Genomic DNA, 24,900 nt, shown 5'->3' on the forward strand with positions numbered 1-24,900 from the left:
TATAGTGCAGTGTATAGTGTAGTGTATAGTGTAGTGTATAGTAGTGTAGTGTATAGTAGTGTAGTGTATAGTGTAGTGTATAGTAGTGTAGTGTATAGTAGTGTAGTGTATAGTAGTGTAGTGTATAGTGTAGTGTATAGCGTCCCTGTCAACCCCTTATCAGTGCCTACTTCCTTACAGACCAATTCAGACCTTACTGGTCACCCCGTGCCATTATAAATGTCAACGTTCATCGTACAAAGTGCCATCATCACAAGGGAGAAACACAATCAAATAGACAACACAACATTTGTGTTTGCCCGTATTGAAACGGCTGTACGCCGAATGAAAACTCAATTTCCCTGAACAAGAATGCGGAGTAACACCGTGTGGGTTGACAGCTATGGATTGGCAGCTATGGAATGACAGCTATGAATTCACAGCTGTGGGTTGGCAGCTATGGATTGACAGCTATGGGTTGACAGCTATGGATTGACAGCTATGGGTTGACAGCTATGGATTGACAGCTATGGGTTGACAGCTATGGATTGACAGCTATGGATTCACAGCTGTGGGTTGGCAGCTATGGGTTGACAGCTATGGATTGACAGCTATGGGTTGACAGCTATGGATTGACAGCTATGGATTGACAGCTATGGATTGACAGCTATGGATTCACAGCTGTGGGTTGGCAGCTATGGGTTGACAGCTATGGATTGACAGCTATGGGTTGACAGCTATGGATTGACAGCTATGGGTTGACAGCTATGGATTGACAGCTATGGGTTGACTGCTTTGGTTGCACCGCCTGTTCTGGATGGCAAAAGTCGCACACCGCTGCCCGAGAGCGGATTTACAAATCGCGGTTCTCACCGCGGCCTCGCGGGCGCCCGTAGCGCCGACGTCACCCGATTCGTGTACGGGCAGCGTGGAGCCACGCAGCGGCACACGGGGAGCGGGAACCCGGGAGAGGGGTCCGGACCAGGGGACTCGGGACCCCGGGAGAGGGGACCAGGTCAGGGGACTCAGGACCCCGGGAGAGGGGACCAGGCCAGGGGACTCAGGACCCCAGGACAAAGGAGCCAGGACTGCAGGGAAGAAGTGGACCCGAGGAGACGGACGCAGGCCTCCATGACGGGGACTTGAGACCCCGAGGACAGGGACCCCAGGATCCCAGGTAACCAGGGCAGGGACTCTGGGAACCTCGGCTCAGACACGGGGTGAGTAACCCAAGGCTCGGACCTGTGACCTTAGCAGCTGCACCCAGCCCAGGCCTCCACCCAGGCGCGGTTTGGCTCCGCGCGCTCATCCCGTGTGTGGGGCGCGCTGATGCCCGGGGCCCTTCACGCGTGGTCCCCTTCCCGTGCCGTGCAGGGGGTCACCCTTTGGGGGTCGTCCTCCCGCGCTACAGCAGGCAAGGGGTCACGGGCGAGGGAGCCGGCACGGTGAGACGAGGACTGGGGAGGCAGAGGGGGCCATGCCCCTCTCGCTGCTGCTGCCGCGCCGCGGGAAGCTGCCGCGACCCCCGCTGCGCCACGCTCTGCGCCATCTGCCTCATCGCCCTCGCCGCCGTCTCCTTCTACCTGAAGCCGTGCGCCCCGGCCCCGGGGGGACACGATGGGGCCTCGGCGCGCGAGCCTCGCCACGCCGGGGCCGGAGGAGATGATGACGGCGGCGGCGGCTGCGGCAAGTCCCGCGGCGAGTCGGCGCCGCACCTTCAGGCGCCGCTGCCTCAGTCGCAGCCGCGGGTTTCGGCCTTCCTCGCCGTGCTGGTCATGACGGGGCCTCGCTACACGGAGCGCCGCGATATTATCCGCAGCACGTGGCTGGCGGAGCACGGAGGAGGCGGTGGTGGTGGTGGCGATGTGATGGCGCGCTTCGCCGTGGGCACGCACGGCTTGAGCGCCGTGGAGGCGCGCGGACTGGCCGAGGAGCAGGATCGCCACGGCGACCTGCTGCTGCTGCCCGAGCTGCGCGACTCGTACGAGAACCTGACGCGGAAGCTGCTGCACATGATGGCGTGGCTGGGGCAGAACGCCGACTTCGAGTTTGTGCTCAAGGTGAGAGAGAGAGAGAGAGCACTGTGGGTCACTTCCCGTGACCCCCACCCCCCTCCACGTCACGGTGCGTGACTTACTGATCCCAACATTGGAACCTCATTTACCAGTACAAAATATGATGATTGTTTTTTTTACCCTTTTATCTGGCAACAAAACTGACACCTTTTTTTACAAGGAGTCATGTTTGCATAGACCACAATACCTGCAGTCATAATGCAAACAAAAAACACAACGGGGACAAGGACAGTGCATACATTATCAGAGTTGTGTTTTGTGTTTGCATTATGACTGCAGGTATTGTGGTCTATGCAAACATGACTCCTTGTAAAAAAGGTGTCAGTTTTGTTGCCAGATAAAAGGGTAAACAAACAATTATCTTACTGATCCCACTCAACTTCGCTCATGGTTACACGCGCCGGCGCAACGCGCTACTTGTTGACACTTCACTAGTGGTGGACATGTTCGCAATGCTCTTCATCGCACCGGTGCAGCACACTACTCCGCACTGCACTAATGCAGGACACGTCTGGACCCTTTACGAGTTGCGGTCACTATCGGGTCACTCCCTCGGTGTGGGGGGCACCGAGGGTCAGAGTGTGGCGTGGATGCAGTTGGGACCGGTGGCTTTCGCCGCGGAGATTTTAGTTTTTTTCTTCTTGGTTCTTTCGGTAAAGTCACGTAGAAGGGAAGTAATAAAATAATCAAAATAAAACATAATAAAATAACACAATATATTATTTTATTAATTCCCTTCTACGTGACTTTACCGAAATAACCAAGAAGATGAATCCCTGCAGTCACGAAAGCTTTAAATCGAAATTTTAGTTTTTGTCGCCACCTTCGCTTTTACGACCCACGCGGACGTCTCCCCCCCTCCGCTCGCCCCGCGTCTGCCCGTCCTCCTCCTCCCCCAGGTGGACGACGACTCGTTCGTGCGCCTCGACGCGCTCGTGCCGGAGCTGCGTCGCCAGGACGCGCGCCGCCTCTACTGGGGCTTCTTCAACGGCCGCGCGCGCGTCAAGGGCTCCGGCCGCTGGAAGGAGAGCGACTGGGTGCTGTGCGACCACTACCTCCCGTACGCGCTCGGCGGCGGCTACGTGCTGTCGGCAGACCTCGTGCGCTACGTGCGGGACAACGCGCCGATGCTCAAGCTCTTCCGCAGCGAGGACGCGGCGCTGGGCGCCTGGCTGGCGCCCGTGGACCTGCGCAGGGTCCACGACCCGCGCTTCGACACGGAATTCCGCTCGCGGGGCTGCAGCGAGCAGTACCTGGTGACGCACAAGCAGAGCACGGAGGACATGCTGGAGAAGCAGCAGAGCCTGCGGAGGCATGGACGCCTGTGCAAGCGCGAGTTCCGCACGCGCCTCTCTTACATCTACGACTGGGCCGTGCCACCCTCGCAGTGCTGCCAGCGCCGAGAGGGGATACCCTAACGGGAGGGGGGTAGGGGCGTGGGGGAGGACCCCCCCCCCCCCCCAACTTCGTCCCCGACTACGGGACTTCCATGTCGCATGGGCCGTGGTTTCATTTCGTACGGCTGCGTCGCTTTTCGAAGTTGTGCCGTCGAGCAGCTGTACGATGTCGTTTCGGGGTTTTTGGTGCATGTTGTTCGGCAAGGTGTCAGCTCCGTTCCCGGAGAAGCGGCCGGCATGTGGAGCGAAACGTCGGACGTCGTGCCGAACGGCGCGCTGCAACGCGGATATACGAGAAGTTGTTCATGGTTTTTCCGTCACTGCGAGAGTCTTAGCCGCACTGATCGGGTGCCGGAGGGGAATATTTTCGTCCTGGCAACAACAACCCGCGTTTTTTGCTCCTGTCGCTGTGAGGGCCTAGTATACTCGGTCGACACACACGGTATTTTTGTGATGTTGCATAACGCCGAGGTTGCTTGCGTGTGTTAACGTGCAGTTGACCGCTAATGGTATTTGAAAGTCCAATTCGGCCCGCGGGAATCAAATGCTTCCACGCCCCTGTCTAAAAGTGCTGACCACGCAGATTTGTGAAAACCTCAAGACCTGAAAGGTATCCGTGAGGCAGTAACGCAGCGAGTGGATTCAAGAACCCATCTTTGCAGAACTTTAAGTGTTACTATTCCCTCGTATGCGCGATGGGTTTTTTTCTCCGGTTTCTCCGGATTCCTAATTTAATGTGGAAATGTTCCACACATTCCGATGTAGTCAAACACCCCTGACAAAGTTTCTACACATATTGAGGCTTTTTCGTATAAATAAAGACATTTTACAGAGCGTCGGCATTTGGGGAACCTCGGCCTCAAGTTGCCTGCTCTTGGAGACTTTGAGAAACACGGGGCCCATTGTCAGTCCCTTCTCGTCTGGACAGTATTAGCCTGGATCACCACATCCCACAGGCCCCTCCCCCATATTTCCAGACCACACGTGGGAGAACACACATGGAAGAGCGTGGCTTCATTGTCGTGTCACCGCCCTAGAGCTTGATTGGCTTCATGCCCCACATGCGAGGTGAGGGTTGTTACTTTCTTTTGCACTGGCACAACCGTGCCGTCCTGGGGCTGTGCCAAGCCAGGCCGGTGTGGTGCCGGGATGGTTCTTTTTCCACTGAGGATGCCCGAGCCGTGCTGCCGACATGACACGCACAGTGGACGAGTCTGTAAGCCCCGCCCATGTCCCTGCTTCGGCCCCGGATGTGTTCTCCTGATGCCAGCTCGGCATGGTAAGTAGCCGGTGGGAGACCACCTTGTCCCCTAAGTGGCCATCGGCTTGGATGGGCCAATGGAAAGAGCATATTTGTGTCAATGTGTGACCGTTCAACCTGTAACTTGACATTCTCACGGAATCTCGTCATCGGAGGTGCTAATGTGTGCTGTGCTGTACTCTGCAAACCCCATGCTTTGTCTTGTGTAAGGTAATTCGGTGTGTGTGTATCCACGAGTTGTTGGCAGCAGTGGCGTAGTGGTTGTGGCACTGCGCTGTGAACCCGGTGATGTGAGTTTGATTGCCAGCCACGGCTAACATCAGTTGTGAGTGATATCTGAACCAGTCCTGGGCCTCCCCTAGGTCGACTTAACCTTAAATGTACCTGGTGCATTGTGTAAATATCACCACTGGGGTGACAGACAGGCGACATGGTGTTGGCCACACCACCCTCTCGTTATGCCTTAATAGGCGCTCACGAACAGCACTTGTCACGGCAGTCTGTATGGCAACAGGGGGCCCTTTGTCTTTGTAGTGTGCACGCTAAAGTAGTGGGGTTTATCAGGCCAGAATCGATTCCAGTGACCAGTATTGACGGCAAATTTAAAGACTCATTTCAACTGGAGCTTAATTTCAAATGGGTCTGTCTAGGTCAGGGGTCGGCAACCAAAATAACAAGAAGAGCCATTTCTTTCCAATTCGGTACAAAATTCAGTATTTCAAGAGCCGCAATGCATCTGAGTACATACTGTACATACGTACATATCGTCAAGAAGCAGCCCGTAAAGAGCCGCATGCGGCTCCGGAGCCGTAGGTTGCCGACCCCTTGTCTAGGTCAACGACTCGGAAAATACTTCTGCGCCCGGCACACCACATCCAGTATACCTCTCACTATGGCTGTGGCTACTACTCTTCACGTGGGACCCTACTGCAGTCTACCAGTGGTAGAATTTAAGGCGAGCGTTGCAGCTGTTAGATTATGGCGATACGGACACGACTACGATACATCTTGCGAGAAAAGATTCGCGATCATTGTACCGCCTGTTTTTTTGCGTGCAAAATATTGCGAGGTAGTGATTATCTTCACTGTATTGTTAAATACTTAACATTTCCTGACATTTTTTTAATAGTTCTAAATAATTAATATTTATCAACGGTTAAAGTGGCGCTTTGACAAATTGTTTACTGGGGAAATTGTACGCCTGGGTCGGTTACATTATGACCTGGTCATTGTTGTAATTTGTATAATTATTTGTGCATCAACATTAGATGTAATAAAAACGACAGTATTTATTTTCTCATATCCGGTGCTTCTAATAGATAATCACAAAGCGCCATACGTGTGAACATTTCAACGCTCCATAAAAACATGAAATAATTGAAAGTGCCATATGAAACGTAAAATTATGGTGAAGAGGTTGTAACTGGGGGTAGATGTTGTAAAGTCAGAGGAGTTAAGTCAGGCACATGTTGAGTGACCTGCACTTAAAGAAATTTAAATATCTTCTTACTAGAAGCAAAGCACAAAAACACAACATTACAAACGCTAAATACAATTAATTGCAACATTGATGGGAAACTGATTTCCCGGTAATCGCTGTAACGTGAAACATTTTTATCGTTTCGTGAAGATTGATAACTCGGCAACCCCCCCACGTACAACAACCACCCCCACCCACTTGTGACGCCGTCCAGTATTTCCGCGTGATGTGTCTCAAGGTAACCACGTGCGTGCGTGCGTGCGTCGCGGTTGTGCTGCTGCTGCTGTGCAGGGCTCTCCGGTGTGCCTTCCGCGTTGTGCCGCGCGTGTCTTCCGCCCGCGGACAACGTCTGACGGTCTCCCTCCACGTGCCGGGAGTTTCTTCAGTAGCCGAATTCGCTGAGTGAGTGCGAGAGCGTCGTGGGTGCGTGATTGAGTTTGTTAGGTGCGTTAGTGAGGGATTGATGTAGCGATTGAGCGGTTGGGCGAGTTAAAGAGTGGGGGAGGGCCTTGATGAAGTGACTGGGTAAATGGATTGATGGAGTGGTTGAATGCGGGAATGGTTGAATGGATGGGATCGAGCGAGTAAGTGAACTGAATTAAGTTCCTGAAGAAACTCCCGGTGCGTGGAGCGAAACGTCGGACATCACGCCGAGCAACGCGCGGGCGCAGCCCGTGGACACGTGGGAGAGATTCGTTTTAAACTCCTCGCTCCGATTGTTCCATATGATGTGCAATCATTCCACAGTGCTCGTGTAAAGCTGCGTGGACGAGTGTGAAGATGTCGGCGTCAGGTTCTGACAGGTTTACATAGTGTCTCTCGTCGTTTTATCATAAAATAAAATAACGCTGGATGGAACGGTCTCCGTCTCCTGCCTTCGCTGAGCAGATAAAATCCAGGGAGGGTTGTGTGAACAGTGGGCATTACTAAGCCCATTTCACTCACCCACTCACTTGAACATTCACTCCCGCATTCACTCAATGACCCACTTAGGTTGTGCAGAACCGGCAGGTATCGTGGGTGTTGGAAGTGCAGCGGGCAGTAGCGAGTTCGGCCACAGCAGGTATCACTCAGCCAGTCGCCTGATTTAGACACCATCGGGTAAAAACTGAGCGAGTCATCTGATGCAGTCAGCTGACCCAAGATGTTATTATACTGGTAGGAACCTCCTGGTTACACCAGCCCACGGGATTATTGTGTCCGTCCGTCCATCGTGCATCCAAAAATGGGAGGGGTGGGGCTGAGTGGAGAGGGGAGGGTGGGGAGGGGCTGGGTGGGGAGGGTGGGGAGGGGCTGGGTAGAGAGGGGAGGGTGGGGAGGGGCTGGGTGAGGAGGGAGGGGAGGGTGGGGAGGGGCTGGGTGGGGTGGGGCTGGGTGGGAAGGGGCTGGGTGGGAGGGGTGGGGCTGGGTGGGGAGGGGCTGGTCACCCCGTGGTGCCCTTATAAAACTCAACGTTTCACCTACTCGCGCCGGCTTGTGCCCGCCCTCACAGTCGGGCATATTTGCAGAATACACCACGCCGCCGTTGACCCTGGCCATTGACCGAGCAACCCAACTTTCCTACCAGCTCCTTCCACAGGAATGTGTTTATTCCGTCGTGATGGGTAGTTATCGTCATTTACAGATTTGAGAGTGGGCCTTCCCGGACGAGGCTGTTGGATTCAACATCGGCAGCATTGAGCCCCACGTGGTTCAGACACGGTGGGTTGTACTGACCCGAGTCATGTGGCGCAGACACATCTAACTAACCCCAGTGAGGAAAGGAGGGCACCCACTCCTCGTGTGGCAGTGGAGCTGTGGCGCATTGGTTAGCGCAATGCACTATGATCCCCTGCAACGTGAGTTAAATTCTTAGCCACGGCTAACATCAGCGGCGAGTGGTATCTGAAGCTGTCAGTCCTTGGCCACCACCTACCTTCACTAAAAAAGTACTGACAAGCGTGCTGAAGTATGGTTAAACAACCCCCATTCTCAACATCAAGCGAGGGATTGACAAAGGGCGGTTTGTTACCAGATATCCGTGAAACTACTGGACATTTTTCGATGTAAAGCTTTCGTGACTGCAGAGATTAATATTCTTGGTTCTTTCGGTAAAGTCACGTAGAAGAGAAATAAGAAAATAAGAAAAATAAAACTATTTTTTTCACGACGTTTCGATTGCAACACAAGCAATCATCATCAGGTGTGAAAACCACAGCAATAATTTTTTAAATAAATTATAGAAAATTTTCTTGCTGAAATTTTAGAAAAATTTATTGCTGTGTTTTTGAAAAATTCCTTGCTGTGGTTTTCACACCTGATGATGATTGCTTGTGTTGCAATCGAAACGTCGTGGAAATTTAGTTTTTTATTATTTCCCTTCTACGTGACTTTACCGAAAGAACCAAGAATACTAGACATTTGTGACAAACGAGCTTTATGGCTCAAAGGATTCCTCCAGTAATAACATTTTTTTTAATCCAATTCATTAACCTATAGAATACTCTCACTCATCGAGGCATAGATGTTATTTAACGTCAGCAGCGAAGGGCCCAGTGAGCTTCTGAGGGCAACAATAAGCTCTTTCACCAGGCGTTCCAAGCGTGAACCAGCAGAGTATTCGCACAGAGTTAGTGCTGTCCAGAGCCCCCATTCATAGCGCTCTGGCTGTTATTGTTGCGGAGCGAGGCGGTGGCGTCACGACCGTGTACACAAATGACGTCACGCGTACAAACAATGACGTCACGCAGTGTAAAACTTTCGCCACGCAGCGCGCCTTAGCGCGCGCTCCCAACGTCGCCACGTGGATCTCCTCTCTCCCCTCGCTCTCCTCTCTCCCCTCTCTCCCTCCAGCGCGCTTCTCGGACCCCCGCACATCCCCTCGGCACCCTTATCTACCCCCTCGAAGGCCCCGTTCCCTCCGAACCCCGAGTGCGGCCTAGTACCCCCTCCCGCGCTGACGCGGAGCCTGCGGTCTTTCCTAGCGGCCTCCGCCCGGTGGAAGTGGCCGCTGACCTGGCCGCCCCCGAGCCCGGCGGACCGGTCTCGTTTATCTCTCGTGTGTCGTTGTTGTCGTTGTGTCTTTCTCGGGGAGCTTCGGCGCGATGGTCTCGCGCAAGGTGAAGGTGTGCACGGCCCTCGGCCTCTCCTACGCGCTGCTACTGGCGGCGTTTCTCTGGCTGGACGTGACGGCTCGGCCCGCGGGTCTAGGCGCGGCCACGCACGGGGCCGAGGACCTCAAGGAGGTCGCGGCGGCCGCGGTGGACAAGGGCCCGGTCGACGGCGGCGGCGTCGACCAGGGTGGACACCCGCAGCAGCAGAAGCAAGAGCAGCAGCAGCAGGACGGTCAGCAGGAGGATAAACAACAACAACAGCAGCAGCATCAGGAGGAGAAGGGAGGAGAGGCCCCGCGTCCTGCCAAGAAGGAGGAGGCCCACTCGCGGCGTGCCGAGGAGAATGAGATCCTCCCACCGGACCACCTCAACGGGGTGAAGATGGAACGCGACGGGCACCTCAACAAGGACTTCCACCAGGAGGTGTTCCTGGGCAAGGAGAAGGAGGAGTTCGAGGAGGACTCGGAGCCGCGCAGGAACCGACAGAAACTCATCGAAATCTTCGCCAAGTGAGGGAGGAGGAGGAGGAGGGGGAGGAGGAGGAGGGGGGGGAGGAGGAGGGGGGGGAGGAGGAGGAGGGGGGGGAGGAGGAGGAGGAGGGGGAGGAGGAGGAGGGGGGGGAGGAGGAGGAGGGGGGGGAGGAGGAGGAGGGGGGGGGAGGAGGAGGAGGGGGGGGAGGAAGAGGAGGGGGGGGAGGAGGAGGAGGGGGGGGAGGAGGAGGAGGGGGGGGGAGGAGGAGGAGGGGGGGGGAGGAAGAGGAGGGGGGGGAGGAGGAGGAGGGGGGGGAGGAGGAGGAGGGGGGGGAGGAGGAGGAGGGGGGGGGAGGAGGAGGAGGGGGGGGAGGAGGAGGAGGGGGGGGAGGAGGAGGAGGGGGGGGAGGAGGAGGAGGGGGGGGAGGAGGAGGGGGGGGGAGGAGGAGGAGGGGGGGGAGGAAGAGGAGGGGGGGGGGAGGAGGAGGAGGGGGGGGGAGGAGGAGGGGGGGGGGAGGAGGAGGAGGGGGGGGAGGAGGAGGAGGGGGGTGATGAACGGCCATTGATTCGTGTCGTGATTCAGAGGACGCGGTCCTGAGCTAGGCTGGCCACCTCTACTCTCCCCACACTCTTCTCTACTCTCCCCACTCTCTCTCTACTCTCCCCACTCTCTCTCTACTCTCCCCACACTCTCTACTCCCCCCACTCTCTCTCTACTCTCCCCACACTCTCTACTCTCCCCACTCTCTCTCTACTCTCCCCACACTCTCTCTACTCTCCCCACACTCTCTACTCTCCCCACTCTCTCTCTACTCTCCCCACACTCTCTACTCTCCCCACTCTCTCTCTACTCTCCCCACTCTCTCTCTACTCTCCCCACACTCTCTACTCTCCCCACACTCTCTCTACTCTCCCCACTCTCTCTACTCTTCCCACTCTCTCTCTACTCTCCCCACTCTCTCTCTACTCTCCACACTCTCCACACTCTCTCTCTACTCTCCCCATTCTACTCTCCCCAACTCCCTTTCCCACGCACCACTCTACCGCTCCAAAACCCCCGCTCTACTCTCCCCTCCCCGCACTATCCAATTACACCTAGGATTGCCACCACCGAGGTATAACAACAACAACAAAAAACCCGACACGTGTTTAATGTCCCGAGAAGGGAGTGACACATTTCCCGAGGAGGGGCTGAGCTAACAAGAACTGGGTTTAGAGTCTGGGTTCAGGGCTGCGACTCCAACCCTTGTTGGAGTAAATGGGTGGTTGCCGTGCCTCCTAGTTTGCAGCACAGCGATTAGGCGAATTATAATTCTACCTCGACCCTGGGTTCCCTGCCTTTACAAGTAACTCCGTTGCATTTTGTCCGAAAGAAATTCTGATTTTACTTTCAATACAATAGTTAGGAATACATTTGTGGTTATTGGAGGGCTTGTCTGTTATGCACAATCTACTAATAGGTAACTATTCATTTGCCAATTTAAAACATTTATTAGGACACATTTTTGAAATGCAATTCTCATCGGGCTCTATGTTGTATAGTGCAGTCTTCAACTCGTATTATTTACTCTGTCTCTCTGGCCTTTCAATGTGCTTTGAAGGGCTATTTCCTAAAACATCACCTCCTATATTTTCCTTTTAAGGCCACGGTGTTATTGACGAATGTGCGTTTATTTGTCTTTGTGGGAGTCACCCAACTGCACAGATGCATAGCGTGCGTGTTAAGTACCAGGGTTGTGAGTTTAAGGCGTCTTTGTCACATCCTGGGGTGGGGTGTGTCAGGTGTAGGGTGTGTGGTGTTCACGTGAGGTGTAGGTGTGTGGTGTTCATGTGAGGTGTAGGTGTGTGGTGTTCATGTGAGGTGTAGGTGTGTGGTGTTCATGTGAGGTGTAGGTGCGTGGTGTTCATATGAGGTGTAGGTGCGTAGTGTTCATGTGAGGTGTAGGTGTGTGGTGTTCACGTGAGGTGTAGGTGTGTGGTGTTCATGTGAGGTGTAGGTGTGTGGTGTTCACGTGAGGTGTAGGTGCGTAGTGTTCATGTGAGGTGTAGGTGCGTGGTGTTCATATGAGGTGTAGGTGCGTAGTGTTCATGTGAGGTGTAGGTGTGTGGTGTTCACGTGAGGTGTAGGTGTGTGGTGTTCATGTGAGGTGTAGGTGTGTGGTGTTCACGTGAGGTGTAGGTGCGTAGTGTTCATGTGAGGTGTAGGTGTGTGGTGTTCACGTGAGGTGTAGGTGCGTGGTGTTCATGTGAGATGTAGGTGCGTGGTGTTCATATGAGGTGTAGGTGTGTAGTGTTCATGTGAGGTGTAGGTGCGGGGTGTGTGTGTCTCAGCTGACCATCAGGGTTGGGTGTCGAGTTTAACTCATTGTTTCATGCTTATGTAAATTCTCCTCGCCCACACATATTTGTGGAGATGGCTCTCGCTAAGTGGGTAACATTTACCTGCGCCTTATTTGAGTAAGAGGCTGAGCTGCACGCATCTTAGCGCGAACTTCCGCACTCATCCGCTTGCCACCTCGCCGTACCTGAGTAAGTTTCAGCTCAATGACATGACGCCACAAACGATGTCGCTGCTGGTGCTGTCTTCCCGCCCACTTCCCCAGCGCTGACCATCATCCTCTGTGGATTTCTTGGGATACTGGGAGACACTGCTGATACGGTGGCGAGATGTTAACTACCTCGCCTGGTTTGCAGGAAGTCGTGAGTTCGGTCCCGACCCTTACAGCCTGTATATTTTACATCCAGCATCATCGGGCAATTCGCCAGAATTGTCCGATGATGCTGGATATAATTACCAGCGAAATGTCGTATTCAAAAACTGTAAATGTTGTGGATTCACTCTTCAACACACCGGTGGGCTAAAGTAGTGAACTATTTGTCTTTTGTCAATGTGACACTTTTTTGCTGATTGGCCGTGTCGGGTGGTGGAGGGTTACGACACATTTATAAATAACGCGATCTAACCCAAAAACGTTTATTATGAATAATATTGGTCGCGAAAGCCTACACGTGTTAAACTGTATATTTGGAGTTTGCATGTTCTCCCTGAGGTTGCGTGCATTATTTCTAAGGGTCCTCCAGTTTTTGCCTCCACATTTAGAATCTACGTCATGCGTTTAGAGTATTTGGCTGCTATAAATTTCCACGTGGTGATAAGCCAATAAGTTGAGCTATCATGTGTGATAGCCAGGTCACTTCTGAAAAAGAGCTATGTAGCTCTAGTAAGCCTTACCTGGTAAAATAAACAATAGTTTAGTTTATATTTATGATGCTGCTTCTCTTGCGGCACGTACCCAGGCCTCTTCCTTGCTCCCAGGGTCCACTGCTTCACAATTGGTGGCCACTGTTTTGGCCACTAACGCCCTCAACCTCTGGAACTCAATCCTCAGGCAACGTGGCCTCATCCCTGGTCCTCTCTACTGCTTTCAAGCCTCACCTAAACACTTTCCTCCTCAATGCGGTGCTGTCACACCCTCTTCATTGCTTCCTTTCTCTCCCCTTTCTCGGTTCCTCCCATTCCCTTCCATTTCCTCCTGTGTGATTCTGTCCTCCGAGATATTTGTTACGTTATGGAAGCATTATAAATGTAACCGCTTCTCGCTGTGTGCTATTGCTGATGCTTCTGTTACTTCTTCTGCTGCTGCTACTACTACTGCTATTTACTGCTGCTATTGTTGCTACTAGAGCAAATACTACTGCTGCTACCACTGTTTCTGCTTTTACTGCAACGACCACCACTGCCACAATGCCTGCTGCTACACCTGCTACTTACTGCTGCTTCTACTGCTGCTACTTACTACTACAGTACTTGCTGCTGCTACTGCTACTATGACTACTTACCGCTACTTGCTGGTGCCAATGTAGTAGCTCAGCGGGCGATGCGCGAGCTGGTACCGAGCAGCGTGAAGGCACCGGAGCGTGGCTGCAAGGGGCGCTGCCACGATGACTCTCGCGAACATAAACACGGTCACGGGCGGTGGACGGGTTAGCAAAACACGGGGCGGACGGAGCGATCGCGTCTGGAAAGAACAACAAGGGCAGTGCGAGCAGCTCGGATTACGCTACCAACGCTCGCTTGGACGGATCTGGCCTGGCGCTGCAGCCGCCAGGGTTAGTTTCTCCCAGCAGCAGCGTGGCATTTTTTAGTCGGCGTAATGTTTTTTTTTGTTATTTGAGTTGTCAAAACCATTCACCCACGGGAAGGTGGGCGTTGGGACAGAACGGCGAGGGCACGGCTCAAGGATGGGCAGCAGGAAAAAAAGGACAGAGGCGCTGGCCGGGAAGTAGAGGAGGGGGAGAAGGAATGACCGGGCCTGGATGTCGGGAATGAGAGGGATGGGATGAGAGGAAGAGAGAAGGAGGGAGCGAGAGAGCGCAAGTGAGCTGCCACGAAGCAGTGTCTGTTTTCACAGGGGGTGGGGAGAGGGGAGGGATTCAGAGTGGGGGTGGCCACATAGAAGTCACGTGATTTACTACGGGAGGCTTGAGCTGATTTAGATAGATAGTTTTAGCCTTTGGCGTTGTAGTGAAGTCGAGGTGTGTGGGCTTTATTCTCTTAGACTAGTCTACGAAAAGGAGTCAAACGTTTAGTCAAAAACTTAGTCAAAAACTTAGTCATTCAATGTTGGTATGAAGGGTACACAAATCCCCCCTGCCAATATGATCAGGTCAGCCAGTCGGTGTACTCGGAAAACATAAAACTCAACAAATCCATCAATAACAATGTGGCCTTAAAAGGAAACGGAGATTATTGGTGGCATTTTGGCCAATGCACTTTCTAGCACATGGAGAGGCCAGTAGAGAGACCGAGTGGATGATGATAGTGGGAGACAGCTGCACTTGTTTACACAATGGGTGTGATGGATTTAGTTTCATGTTTTCTGATGGACAAGTCTTAAGTTGGCATGTGAATTGTTACCTAATAGCGGCTATTGAGTAACAGACAAACCCTTAAATGATAAAAAAAAAAGTATTAGTAAATAACCTCATTTGTATCAGAAGGTAAATGATAACACATTGGTGGCACTTTGCATTATGGGTAAAACTGCTGTACGGGGGTCAGTGAAGCCATAAGTAGTCTAATCCCATTCCTGGGCCCAATTCTCAACTATTGACCACACACCCTCTGCTTAAGTCACTCGCTCACCACTAATCACATACCTCGTTATCACTCATATATTGCTACTACCGTGGTTACCGTTCCCGATTTGTCCACCCATTGAGTTCTCTAGCATGCTGTCCATTTAATTACATCTGCACTGTGTTCATCCTCAACACTACAGCTCACAACAACACACCCACTCACTCACTGACTAACTCACCCGCTCGCTCACTCACCCTTCGTTCACTCACCCAACCACCTACGCGCCACACTGCAGGTCTCTATACTTCTCTTCTTTCCTCGCACTGCTCGACGATGGAATTCACCTCCCATCATCATCGTCGTCTCTTTTCCCAAATTGATAGAATCAATAACTTTGCTAAATGCAAGAAAATGTGGTAACGCTGAATATTTTACAACGTTGGACAGTTTTGGGCCGTTGGTTCTGGTTGCTCAGCAATTGTGTAAATAACAAACACAAAAACTCCCCTCGTCAGAGGTACCAATAATCGCTGGTGTTGCTGGTGGACTGTGTGCTCAGGTGAGGCCGCGTGGGTGCGTTGTAAGGCCACTCACCCCTGCCCCGTCGGCCGAGCGTAACAAAAAAGAAACCGAACGTCTTGCGTTGACTTTCTGCACAATCACGGCGCCGCCGCTGCCACTGCGGTGATCCGCGTACCGGTTCTGAAGCTAGGACCCCGCTTTATCTGGTAACGTCATCCCTCGCCTTTGATTTAGAGTTTCAATGCTTGCCAATCAAATAAAGCTTATCGGCTCACGATGTAACGAGCCACAGGCCCCGCGTGTTTAAGGTCAGCGTTTGTTGTTTTGATACGAATGTTTAGGATGCCTTTCTGGGTTACGACAGCACGCTGATGACTTGAGGGTTTTTAGTCTTTTTTGGGGTGGTGGTGGGGAGGGGGGTTTCGAAAAGTCGAAGTCTCGGAACGATTTACTGCCCATGGGAGCATTGAGGCATTTGTACTCATTTTCCGTTTACAGCCCTGCAGCGCCATTGGTGGACATTCCACGTTCCTATGGCGGGGGGGCGAGTTTATCCGTAGGCAAACTGCCGTTGGTTTCGTGGATACGTGGTGCTAGTTTAAATAGACCCCGGAGGGATGATGGTGGAAAGCTGATGGTGGGGGGGGGGAGGTGTTGAGGTGATGGGAGACAGGTGATGGGGCAGAGGTATTTGGAGAACGGTGTTGGGAGAGGTGGTGGGAGAGGTTGTAGGTGAGAGGTGGTGGGATAGAGGTGGTGGTGGGAGAGAGGTGGTGGGAGGGAGGTGGTGGGAGGGTTTGGAGGAGGTGATGGGACACAGGTGATGGGGCAGAGGTATTTGGAGAACGGTGTTGGGAGAGGGGTGATGTGTGGGGGGGGGGGGTGATGTGTGTGGGGGGGGGGGTGTTGAGAATGTGATGGGGGAGAGGTATTTGGAAAACGGTGATGGGAGAGAGATGACCATGGAGAGGTCATGGGGAGTCGGATCCTGCCGGTGAATGCCAGTATTTTGCATCCATCTTTACGCTACCGCAGGACCCAATTTGGGCGGATGGGGGGCCGCGTGCCCTTGGGGCAGAGGTGGCTTGGGGGGCAGAAGGCAGCCACATCAGAGGATGGGTCGTGTGCCCTTGGGGCCCCTGAATTCGTCACTAATTCTGGCCACAGTTACACTGCGCCATCTGATTATCGTGGGGCCCTATGCTGATGCGGCCCAGATTACACATGAAAGACTCACGCACCGACCGCCGCATGCCTCCGTGGGGGGGGGTGGGGGGGGTGAGGGAGCAGGGACGGGCGGTAAATTCTGCAGCACGCGAGGAGCTCTTTAAAGTTTCTGACTGATAGGGAGCAACCCTGAATGTGTGGATGATGATGGTGATGATGATGATGCGAGCCTGTTTGTTGTTACAGATTGTCATATTTTCCTTTCAAAATAACTCGCAATGTGGCATTACGTGTTTGTGTGTGTGCATGTGTGTTGCAGAGACTCAGAGTGTGTGTGTGGCTCTGTAGTGGGGAGCGGTAGTGTAGTGGTTAGCGCACTGCGCTACGAACCCAGCAACCCGGGTTCGATTCCCGCTAACACCAGTGACAAATATCTGAACCGGTCCTGGGCCTCCCCTAGGTCGACTCGGCCTCAAATGAGTACCTGGTGTGGTGTGTAAACATCGCCACTGGGGAGACAAAGGCGGTCGGGCGTAGTGCTGGCCACCTACCCACTCGTGTACCGTTCCGGCCTTCATAGGTGCGCGCTAACAGCACTCGTCCTAACAGTTTGTTACAGGCTACACGGGGGATCTTATTTGTGTGAGGCTCTGTGTGTGTGTGAGACTGGATGTTGTGGGAGGCTGTATATGTGGGAGACTGTGTGTGTGTGGGAGGCCGTGTTTGTGTGCGTGGATGTATGTATGTGAGAGCGCTTGGGGCTCTGGCCACCCCTGTTGAATCTGTGTGCGGTTTCCATCATCATTAGGGCTACTCTGCCACGCCGCTGGATTGATGCACATGTTTACTCCATGGTCTGTAAATACACAACGCAATTAGCTATTCATGAAGACAAAAACAGACCGAGATCCCCCATATAGCCTTTTAAGACTGTGCTGTTAGCTAGGACGGCATGGTACCTGAGGGGGTGGGTGGCCAGCATCGTATCAGGCCACCTTTGTCCCCTCGGCTCTGATATTTACACACCGCACCAAGTACTCATTTAAGGCCGACTCGACCTAGGGGAGGCCCAGAACCAGTTCACGCATTCGTCACCGATGTTGGCTGCGAGCGGGTATCGAACTCGGGTCCGCCGCTGCCCACCACATGGGCACACAAACAAGGGCACGCACAGTTTCCGCACACAAGCGCTCTCTTACAAGCAAAGGGAAAAAGAATACAGAGACACACGCGTGCCCCCCCTCCCCTCCTGACATACACGCATCACTCACGCGACGGCTCGCTCACACAATCTTTAGCCCGGGGCTCCCCCCATCTCTCTCGCTCTCTCCACACGGCACCGCGATTGCGATCGGTACACACAGAGCCAACGCCGGTGCACGGCACGCCGGCCGAGCCCTCAGATGTAGCCGTCTCGCGTTTCCGATATCGCAGCTCGTGCGAGTCGGCAGGGATGGCCATGCTGATCCGAGCCACTTAGACAGACAAGGCGGAGGGGGGGGGGGTGCGGGGGGGAGGGAGTGGGGGCCGTGGGGGGAGCGAGCAGATAACAGTAATTGCTGGCGCACGGGGCGGTGGTACATTGCGTGTCGTGAGTGACACGCGCCCTTCAAAGGGTAGCACTGTCGTGATGTTGATGATGATGATGATGACGGCGGCGGTGGTGGCGGCGAGCGGTGGCTGTGGTGGCGGTGGCCACTGCGGTTGCTGCGGTGGCTGTCGTGCGAAGCTGCCACTCTATCTGATTGCGTGGGGGCGGGCGATGTTTTGTTCCGTGATTGATTGCTGTGGGGGACGACGTGATCAAAGGCGAGAGGGAGAGGGAGACAGGAAATGCCACGCGTGTGTTTTCGTGTGCCCCCCCACCCCCCCCGTCGACTGATTGCGAGGGCACTTGAAGATGTCGTTTGAAATTTGCCTCCGTCACCCAAGTGCCAAGTGCCAGTCACGCTGCGTCGATACTTTTTTTCTGGGACCCATAGGGGCGGGGACCCGCAGCATTGATTCGACGGTACGGTAAATAGGGGGGGTCTTGTGGCTAGTGGAGGTGGGGGGGGGGGTCATCACCTGATGTGGGGTGGGGGGGGGGGCACACAACTCCCCCCACCAGTGTGAAAACACAAACGATGTCAGACGTGGACACTTGATGCACGAATGAAAAATTAAAAGCCCTCCCCAGTTCAGTGTGCGACTGTGGTTACAGCGCAGAACAGACGACGATGGAACATATAACGGCTCGATGCCCGGTTCACGAATGTCAAGGAGGAGGTATTGCTCCAGTGATGCACCACTCCCGCTACTCCTGATGCAATCATCTTGCTCATTCACCGCCTCAATGGAAAAATAACAGCTGTTGTAGTACATCAGCAACAGCCTCGCGTGTGTGAGACTCCGTGAGTGGGGGTGAGAAATCCGTGGCAGGTGTGTGACTGATCGCCGTACCAATTTACCATTGTATGTTGAACTTCTTTCGCACCGTATGTAGCTAACCGTACTAATGGTAGGTGCGGGGGAAGGACAACAAACTAAACATGACCTCGTTAATGTGCCCTTATGCGCCACCCACAGAACCTGCCTCTGAATTAGGGGGTACTTGTTCTGTGTCGATTTGCGACTGGCGCAGTGGAGGGCACGTCTGGCAGGGGAGCCGTGCCCTCTTGCCGATCACCGCTGCAGCAGCCACCAGAGGCGCTGCCACTCATGCATCTGTGTGCGTCTGTGTGCGTCTGTGTGCGTCTGTGTGCGTCTGTGTGCGTCTGTGTGCGTCGTTGGTCAGGGTGGACAAGGACCGGGACAAGCGCATCTCTGCGGTCGAGCTGCAGGAGTGGATTGTGGAGAAGACGCGCGAGCACCTGCAGCAGGCGCTGGACGAGAACAAGCCACACTTTCGCACGCTCGACCCGGACGGGGACGGTGAGGACCGAACTGCTCACTCGCCCAACCGCTCACCACACCGCTCACCACACGCTCAAAACCGCGCTTCCCGACGCGCGGCGTGGACGGTGCAGAAAGCAACTGGTATTTTGTTGATGTTTACCAGGGAACGTACGCAGATTATATTGTTGCAAGTGGCGATGTTACCCCATGTGGATTCTCCCAAGTCCGTTATCTGCGAGCGGTTTACAAACGGCCGCCTCCTCTTGCACTGCCTCGGCAGCCGGTGTGCAGCCGACGGTGTGGTGGAGCGTTCGTGGGCGAGTACAGAACTCGGCCTCCGAGTGATTGTCTGCTCTAGACGAGCAGCGAGGCATCGGTGCTCAACTCCTGTGAATACGGCCCTGAGCCAGTTGGTTCGAAATTCCACATTCCTACGGCGGAGGCGAGTCTATCCAAAGGATAACCACTGATGACCTCCCCACGAAGTGGTATTAATTGACCTCCCCACGAAGTGGTATTAATTCTGTCGAACCCAGGGAGGATGATGGGGCGAGTCAAACCCCTCCACCCCATCCAAGATTTTAATTCGCAGCCTTGCGATTGCGAGCCGCTCGCTCGGCCACACACCCACGCTATGGACCGGGGGGGCGGTGGCTGTTGGTTCTGAACGGCTCCGTGCGTGCGCGCCAGGGCTGGTGACGTGGGACGAGTACCGCCTGCGCTACCTCGTCAGCAAGGGCTTCGACGAGAAGGACATCGCTGAGCGCATCCGCGACAAGCAGGAGCTCAAGATCGACGAGGAGAGTGAGTGCTGGCTGGCTCACCCTCCCGCTCACCCTCCCGCTCACCCTCCCGTTCACCCTTCTGCGCTCACCCGCCCACCGCGTCTCACGACTCGCTTGCCTACCCCGCTCGCCCACATACACACTCGCCCTCTCTCACCCGCTGTCCCATTCACTCGCTCGCCCGCACGCCTGTGTGCTCACCGACACGCTCACTCCACCCGCCAGGTATTGACCACTCACGCTCTCACTCAAACGCTCTTCCAAATCGCCTATTCACCCACCCGCACGCTTTCCCATTCACTCCCCTATCCACTCACCCACCCACCTACCCATCCACTAAACCACGTGCTCACCCGCCCACTAGCCCACCCACGCCACATACAGGGTTAACAAGTTGAGCCAGGGATAGGGGCGAGTGGTATGGGTGCCTCGGGGAAGATCTCTGGCTCCCCCTGGTGTCACTAAAGCTACACACTGTGGGGTGCAAAACGCTCTTAGCCAGACGGAATCATATACGCAGGAATACCTTGTACTTTCGTCTGGTTAGGGGCCAGAGCATGGACGAATGTCAAAAACGGACGCATGTCAAAGCAGAGCCTTCATTTAGCTTGCAAATGTATTTTGGCCGGCGAAAAACGTACGTGCAAATAACTACAGTAACTATATCACACATGCGTGCGAAACCTAAATAAACAGAAATAAAAGAAAAAGAAACATAAGAATAAATAATCAAAACTAAATAAACAAAATAAACAAAATGATACCTTTAAATATTTGTATTCTTGCGTAAGTGGACGATGAATATATTGGTGATAAGTACAGTATTTATAATATATGAATAAACACAAATATAAGAGATGCTCACTGAACGACTTCTATTGAAAGACTAAAACGAAAAAGACGGCGCGTGGCGCGGACGTCGTGGAAGGTTTGGAATGAAATCGGACGAAATAGGAGAGCGCGTGGACCACATTTGAGATATGTTTATAATTTAAAACGGCCGAAAGAGCCAAGTGACGAAAGTCAAGGTATCACTGTACTGTAGTAGGTGACGTTTCAGGCATATAAAGAAAAAAAAACTAGCCAATTTTATGGGCCATTGCTCCGAAATGTCACCTATTGTTTAATATTCTGCCTCTTTTAAGGCCATAGTGTTTATTAATGTGATGTTGTGTTGTTATTTGTGCTTGTGCACTACTGCCAACGCAGCACTACCAAATAATTCGTTTAATAACTAAGAGTGTTTGGCTAAATGTGTTGACAGACGAATTTAAATCCGTAGACTAAGACTTGGCGATGAAGCCACAAGCTGCCATCGACTAGACTGTCACTCAGCTGACAACGTGCAGACTAAATTAATATTGCTTGGAGGTCAGAGCGCTGAGTTGGCCCAGCTGAGATCCTAGGTTCGAATCCGGATTTCCTCCGCCCGACCACGGTGCACCACCGAGTCGATGGTCGTAGCCTAGAGACCAGTGACTGAAATCTCGACCCTGAGACTTGAAGAACCACGCGCCTACATATAGACCCATAGACTCGTGTACAGAACTGTCTCACCCACTTAGAGACCCATGATTAAACCGGCTTTTCAGGTGCAGTGAGTTAATGGTCTCAGCCCCGGTCACCAGTGACTGCACAAAAAATCGTGCCTTAAGTAGAGTCTTGCACAATTCCGCTAAATCCCAGCTTTGACGATAAAAATAACAGTCCAAGAGCAAACGAGCGAGCGAACTCGTGAGCGAACGAACGAGCAAATGAGCGAACGAGCGATCGAATGAGCAAACGTATGAGTAAATGAGCGAACGGGCGAACGAGTGAATAAGCAAACTAATAAATGAGCGAACACGCGAGCAAACGGGCGTATGAAAGAGGGAACGAGTGAATGAACAAGCGGACGGGTGATTGTGCATTCCTCAGCTGAGGAGCTGATGGACAACCTGAAGGAGCGGTGGAACCAGGCAGATGACGCGCCCCAGGACCAGAAGTTGAACGAGAAGGAGTTCCTCTCGTTCCAGCACCCGGAGCACAGCCGCAGCATGCTGAGCTACATGGTGCAGGAGATCATCCACGACCTGGGTGAGCAAGCCGCCCGCCGCAGTGTGACCCCGCGCTCACCACGGTGACCCCACGCTCACCACGGTGACCCCACGCTCACCACGGTGACCCCACGCTCACCGCCGAGATGCTGCTGCCCCCACACTCACCACGGTGACCCCACGCTCACCGCAGTGTGAGCGCGTTTTCTGCATTTGTTGTGTACAGCGCGGTGTAGTGCGATTGCGTAAAACTTACGGCAGCGTGGCTCAATCTATTATCGAACACATTTACAAACGGTGATTGTAGGAATATAATTGTAAGAATATAAATCACAAACCAAAAAATGTCATAACCGTCGAGTTAATTACTCGGCGACTCGCGCATTTGCCGAGTCTCGGTGGGTCGTATTTGACGTTGGCCCGACGTTCCGCACAACAGACCAGGACAAGGACCAGCGGCTGTCGCTGTCGGAGTTCGCGTCGCTACCGCTGGGCACGGTGGAGAACCAAAAGGAGCAGGACATCGACGACGACTGGGTGCGCGAGCGGCGCAAGGAGTTCATCGAAGTCATCGACTCCAACAAGGACGGCTTCATCACACGCAGCGAGCTCGAGGTGCGCGCCACCACGCTCACCGCCCCCACGCTCACCGCCCCCACGCTCACCGCCCCCACGCTCACCGCCACGCTCACCGCCACGACGCTCGCCACCACTTTGCTCGCCAGCATGACGATCACCGCAGCGCTCGCCACCACGATGATCACTACTGCGATCGCCACTACGCTCACCACGATGCTCACCTTATCACACTACTCTCTTAGAGCTCACTCAAACACTCATTTTGACACTGACCCCTAACACCCACGTCTCTTCCCCCCCCACTCCCCTGAGCTGGAGTACACGGACCCGATGAGCAACCACACTTTCACCACGATACTCGATTTAGTTTTTTTATTGTTATGCAGTGTATATGTTTTATTTTACCAAGTAAGGCCCACTGAGTTCTATAGCTTTTTTTCAGAAGCAACCTAGCCACAAATGATAGCTCAACGAAGTGGCTTATTGTGGACATTTATAGCAGCTAAATACTATAACCGGAGGAGAAAAATCCACTTCACCACGGAGGGAGAGAGGCACACAAACTCTAAATATACAACAGGTGGCAGGGTCGGGATGGAACCCAGGCAAGGTAGTTACAATCTCACAACCGTGGCACCACTCGCCCTAACCCTCGCCACCAACGCTCAACCTCGCCACCACTCACCCTCGCCACCACTCAACCTCGCCACCACTCACCCTCGCCACCAACGCTCACCCGTGTCTCTCCTCGCGCGTGCAGGAGTACATGGACCCTACGAGCAGCCACAACGCGCTGAGCGAGGCGAAGCAGATGATCTCGGTGGCGGACGAGGACGAGGATGCGCAGCTCAGCCTGGACGAGGTGCTGCGCTACAGCGAGTACTTCACGGGCAGCAAACTCGTCGACTACGCTCGCAATGTGCACGAGGAATTCTAGGGCCACGGGGGGGGGGGGGGGGGGGTGGCACGGTAGTGGCCCGCTGGATGGATGCAATTGGGGGTGGGGATGGGGGGAAGAGGGCAAGGGGGGGGCAGAAGGGATGGAGTGGCACCAGCAGTGGTGGCAGAGATGGTAACCGATGATGGCAAGGATGATAAATGCAGTAAGCCTCATGGACTCCATGCACTCGGTGCTCTAGAGATTCTAGAGCAACAGATGAGAGCTAAGATGGTTGGGACAGAGAGGGCATTGGGGGCTTCTTGCCTGTGGGGGTGGTTCTAACGCAGTTGGTGGTGATGGTGTTAATGCAGAGTGGAGGAGTGGGTGGTGGTGGTATTTTTTTTTTATCCCTTCTCCGTGCCACTGTGGTGTGGTTTAGCTGCACGGTTTAACCACATGGCGCGTGGTCACCTGTAAATAACTCAGCGCTGCGATCCTAACGTCGTTTGTGTGCGCGCGCACATGTCTCAAGACTGCTTTTCCAGACTCTTTACACAGTCTGTCGATCTGCACTGTGTGTCTATCCAGACTATTTCAAGACTGCATCTTTGTCGGGCTGTGTGTGTGTGTCTGTGAATGTTAACTCCCAGAAGACAAGGCCCAAGTTTGTTTCCACGTTTTGGCAAATATAGAGCGCCCCTTCCACGCATCGCACTCACACCAAATGTGGCACTGGGCAGTACGGACTTGGTGTCCAAGTCCCATCTCTTCGGTGTCTTTGTGAGCATCACTCACCGAGAACTCTGCTGGGGATGGGTGCTGCTGGGGATGGGTGCTGATGGGGGAGGGTCATGTCTGCACACGTAACAATGTTAGAATGTGTGATGCGTTCCCTCTGAGAGAGGGAGGGACAGGGCGAAGGTTTGGGAAGCCACAGACAAGAGGGAGTATGGCCACAATCGTAGCCAGTAGTTGCCTAAGCTCTGTGGTTCTATATTGGGGATATTTGGCCAAATCCATGAACCAGTGTTTATTACACGTGGCACCAAACCGGAGTGTCCAGAGTCCCCACGCACGCGAGGGGAGGGGTTCGCATTCAATCCCCGTGCAGATAGAAATGAATCCTACTTGCTGTACTGAGATGGCGACCTCTACGTCGACCGTGACAATAGTTGACCGTCCAGACAAGGACGTGTTTTGCCAAATCGTCCTTTTGT

The 24,900-nt window shown here is 53.7% G+C and overlaps 2 protein-coding genes and 1 long non-coding RNA gene across 3 annotated transcripts; 2 read left to right on the forward strand and 1 right to left on the reverse strand.

The window, feature by feature from the left end:
- The first annotated feature begins 1,041 nt into the window (after positions 1 to 1,041).
- B3GALT6 (beta-1,3-galactosyltransferase 6) lies at positions 1,042 to 7,050 on the forward strand. The gene is given in 4 exon segments (XM_078607884.1): positions 1,042 to 1,156; positions 1,354 to 1,501; positions 1,503 to 2,039; positions 2,954 to 7,050. Coding segments are annotated over 3 exon segments (1,101 nt in total). The 5' UTR covers positions 1,042 to 1,156; positions 1,354 to 1,456; the 3' UTR covers positions 3,473 to 7,050.
- A 1,838-nt stretch (positions 7,051 to 8,888) lies between these two features.
- LOC144728441 (45 kDa calcium-binding protein-like) lies at positions 8,889 to 23,748 on the forward strand. The gene is made up of 6 exons (XM_078607886.1): positions 8,889 to 9,793; positions 19,303 to 19,439; positions 20,094 to 20,207; positions 22,106 to 22,264; positions 22,664 to 22,839; positions 23,564 to 23,748. Exons 1-6 carry the CDS (start codon positions 9,276 to 9,278, stop codon positions 23,738 to 23,740), a joined length of 1,281 nt encoding a protein of 426 aa, XP_078464012.1. The 5' UTR covers positions 8,889 to 9,275; the 3' UTR covers positions 23,741 to 23,748.
- On the reverse strand, positions 23,161 to 23,762 carry LOC144728443 (uncharacterized). The gene is made up of 2 exons (XR_013587518.1): positions 23,506 to 23,762; positions 23,161 to 23,473 (listed from the first exon to the last, which is right to left on the reverse strand). It is a non-coding gene; the product is annotated as an uncharacterized LOC144728443 (long non-coding RNA).
- Between the last annotated feature and the right edge of the window lie 1,138 nt (positions 23,763 to 24,900).

Source organism: Lampetra planeri, chromosome 28 (genome assembly GCF_965212315.1).
Source record: "Lampetra planeri chromosome 28, kcLamPlan1.2.h2, whole genome shotgun sequence".
In the NCBI taxonomy this organism is placed as follows: Eukaryota; Metazoa; Chordata; class Hyperoartia; order Petromyzontiformes; family Petromyzontidae; genus Lampetra; species Lampetra planeri.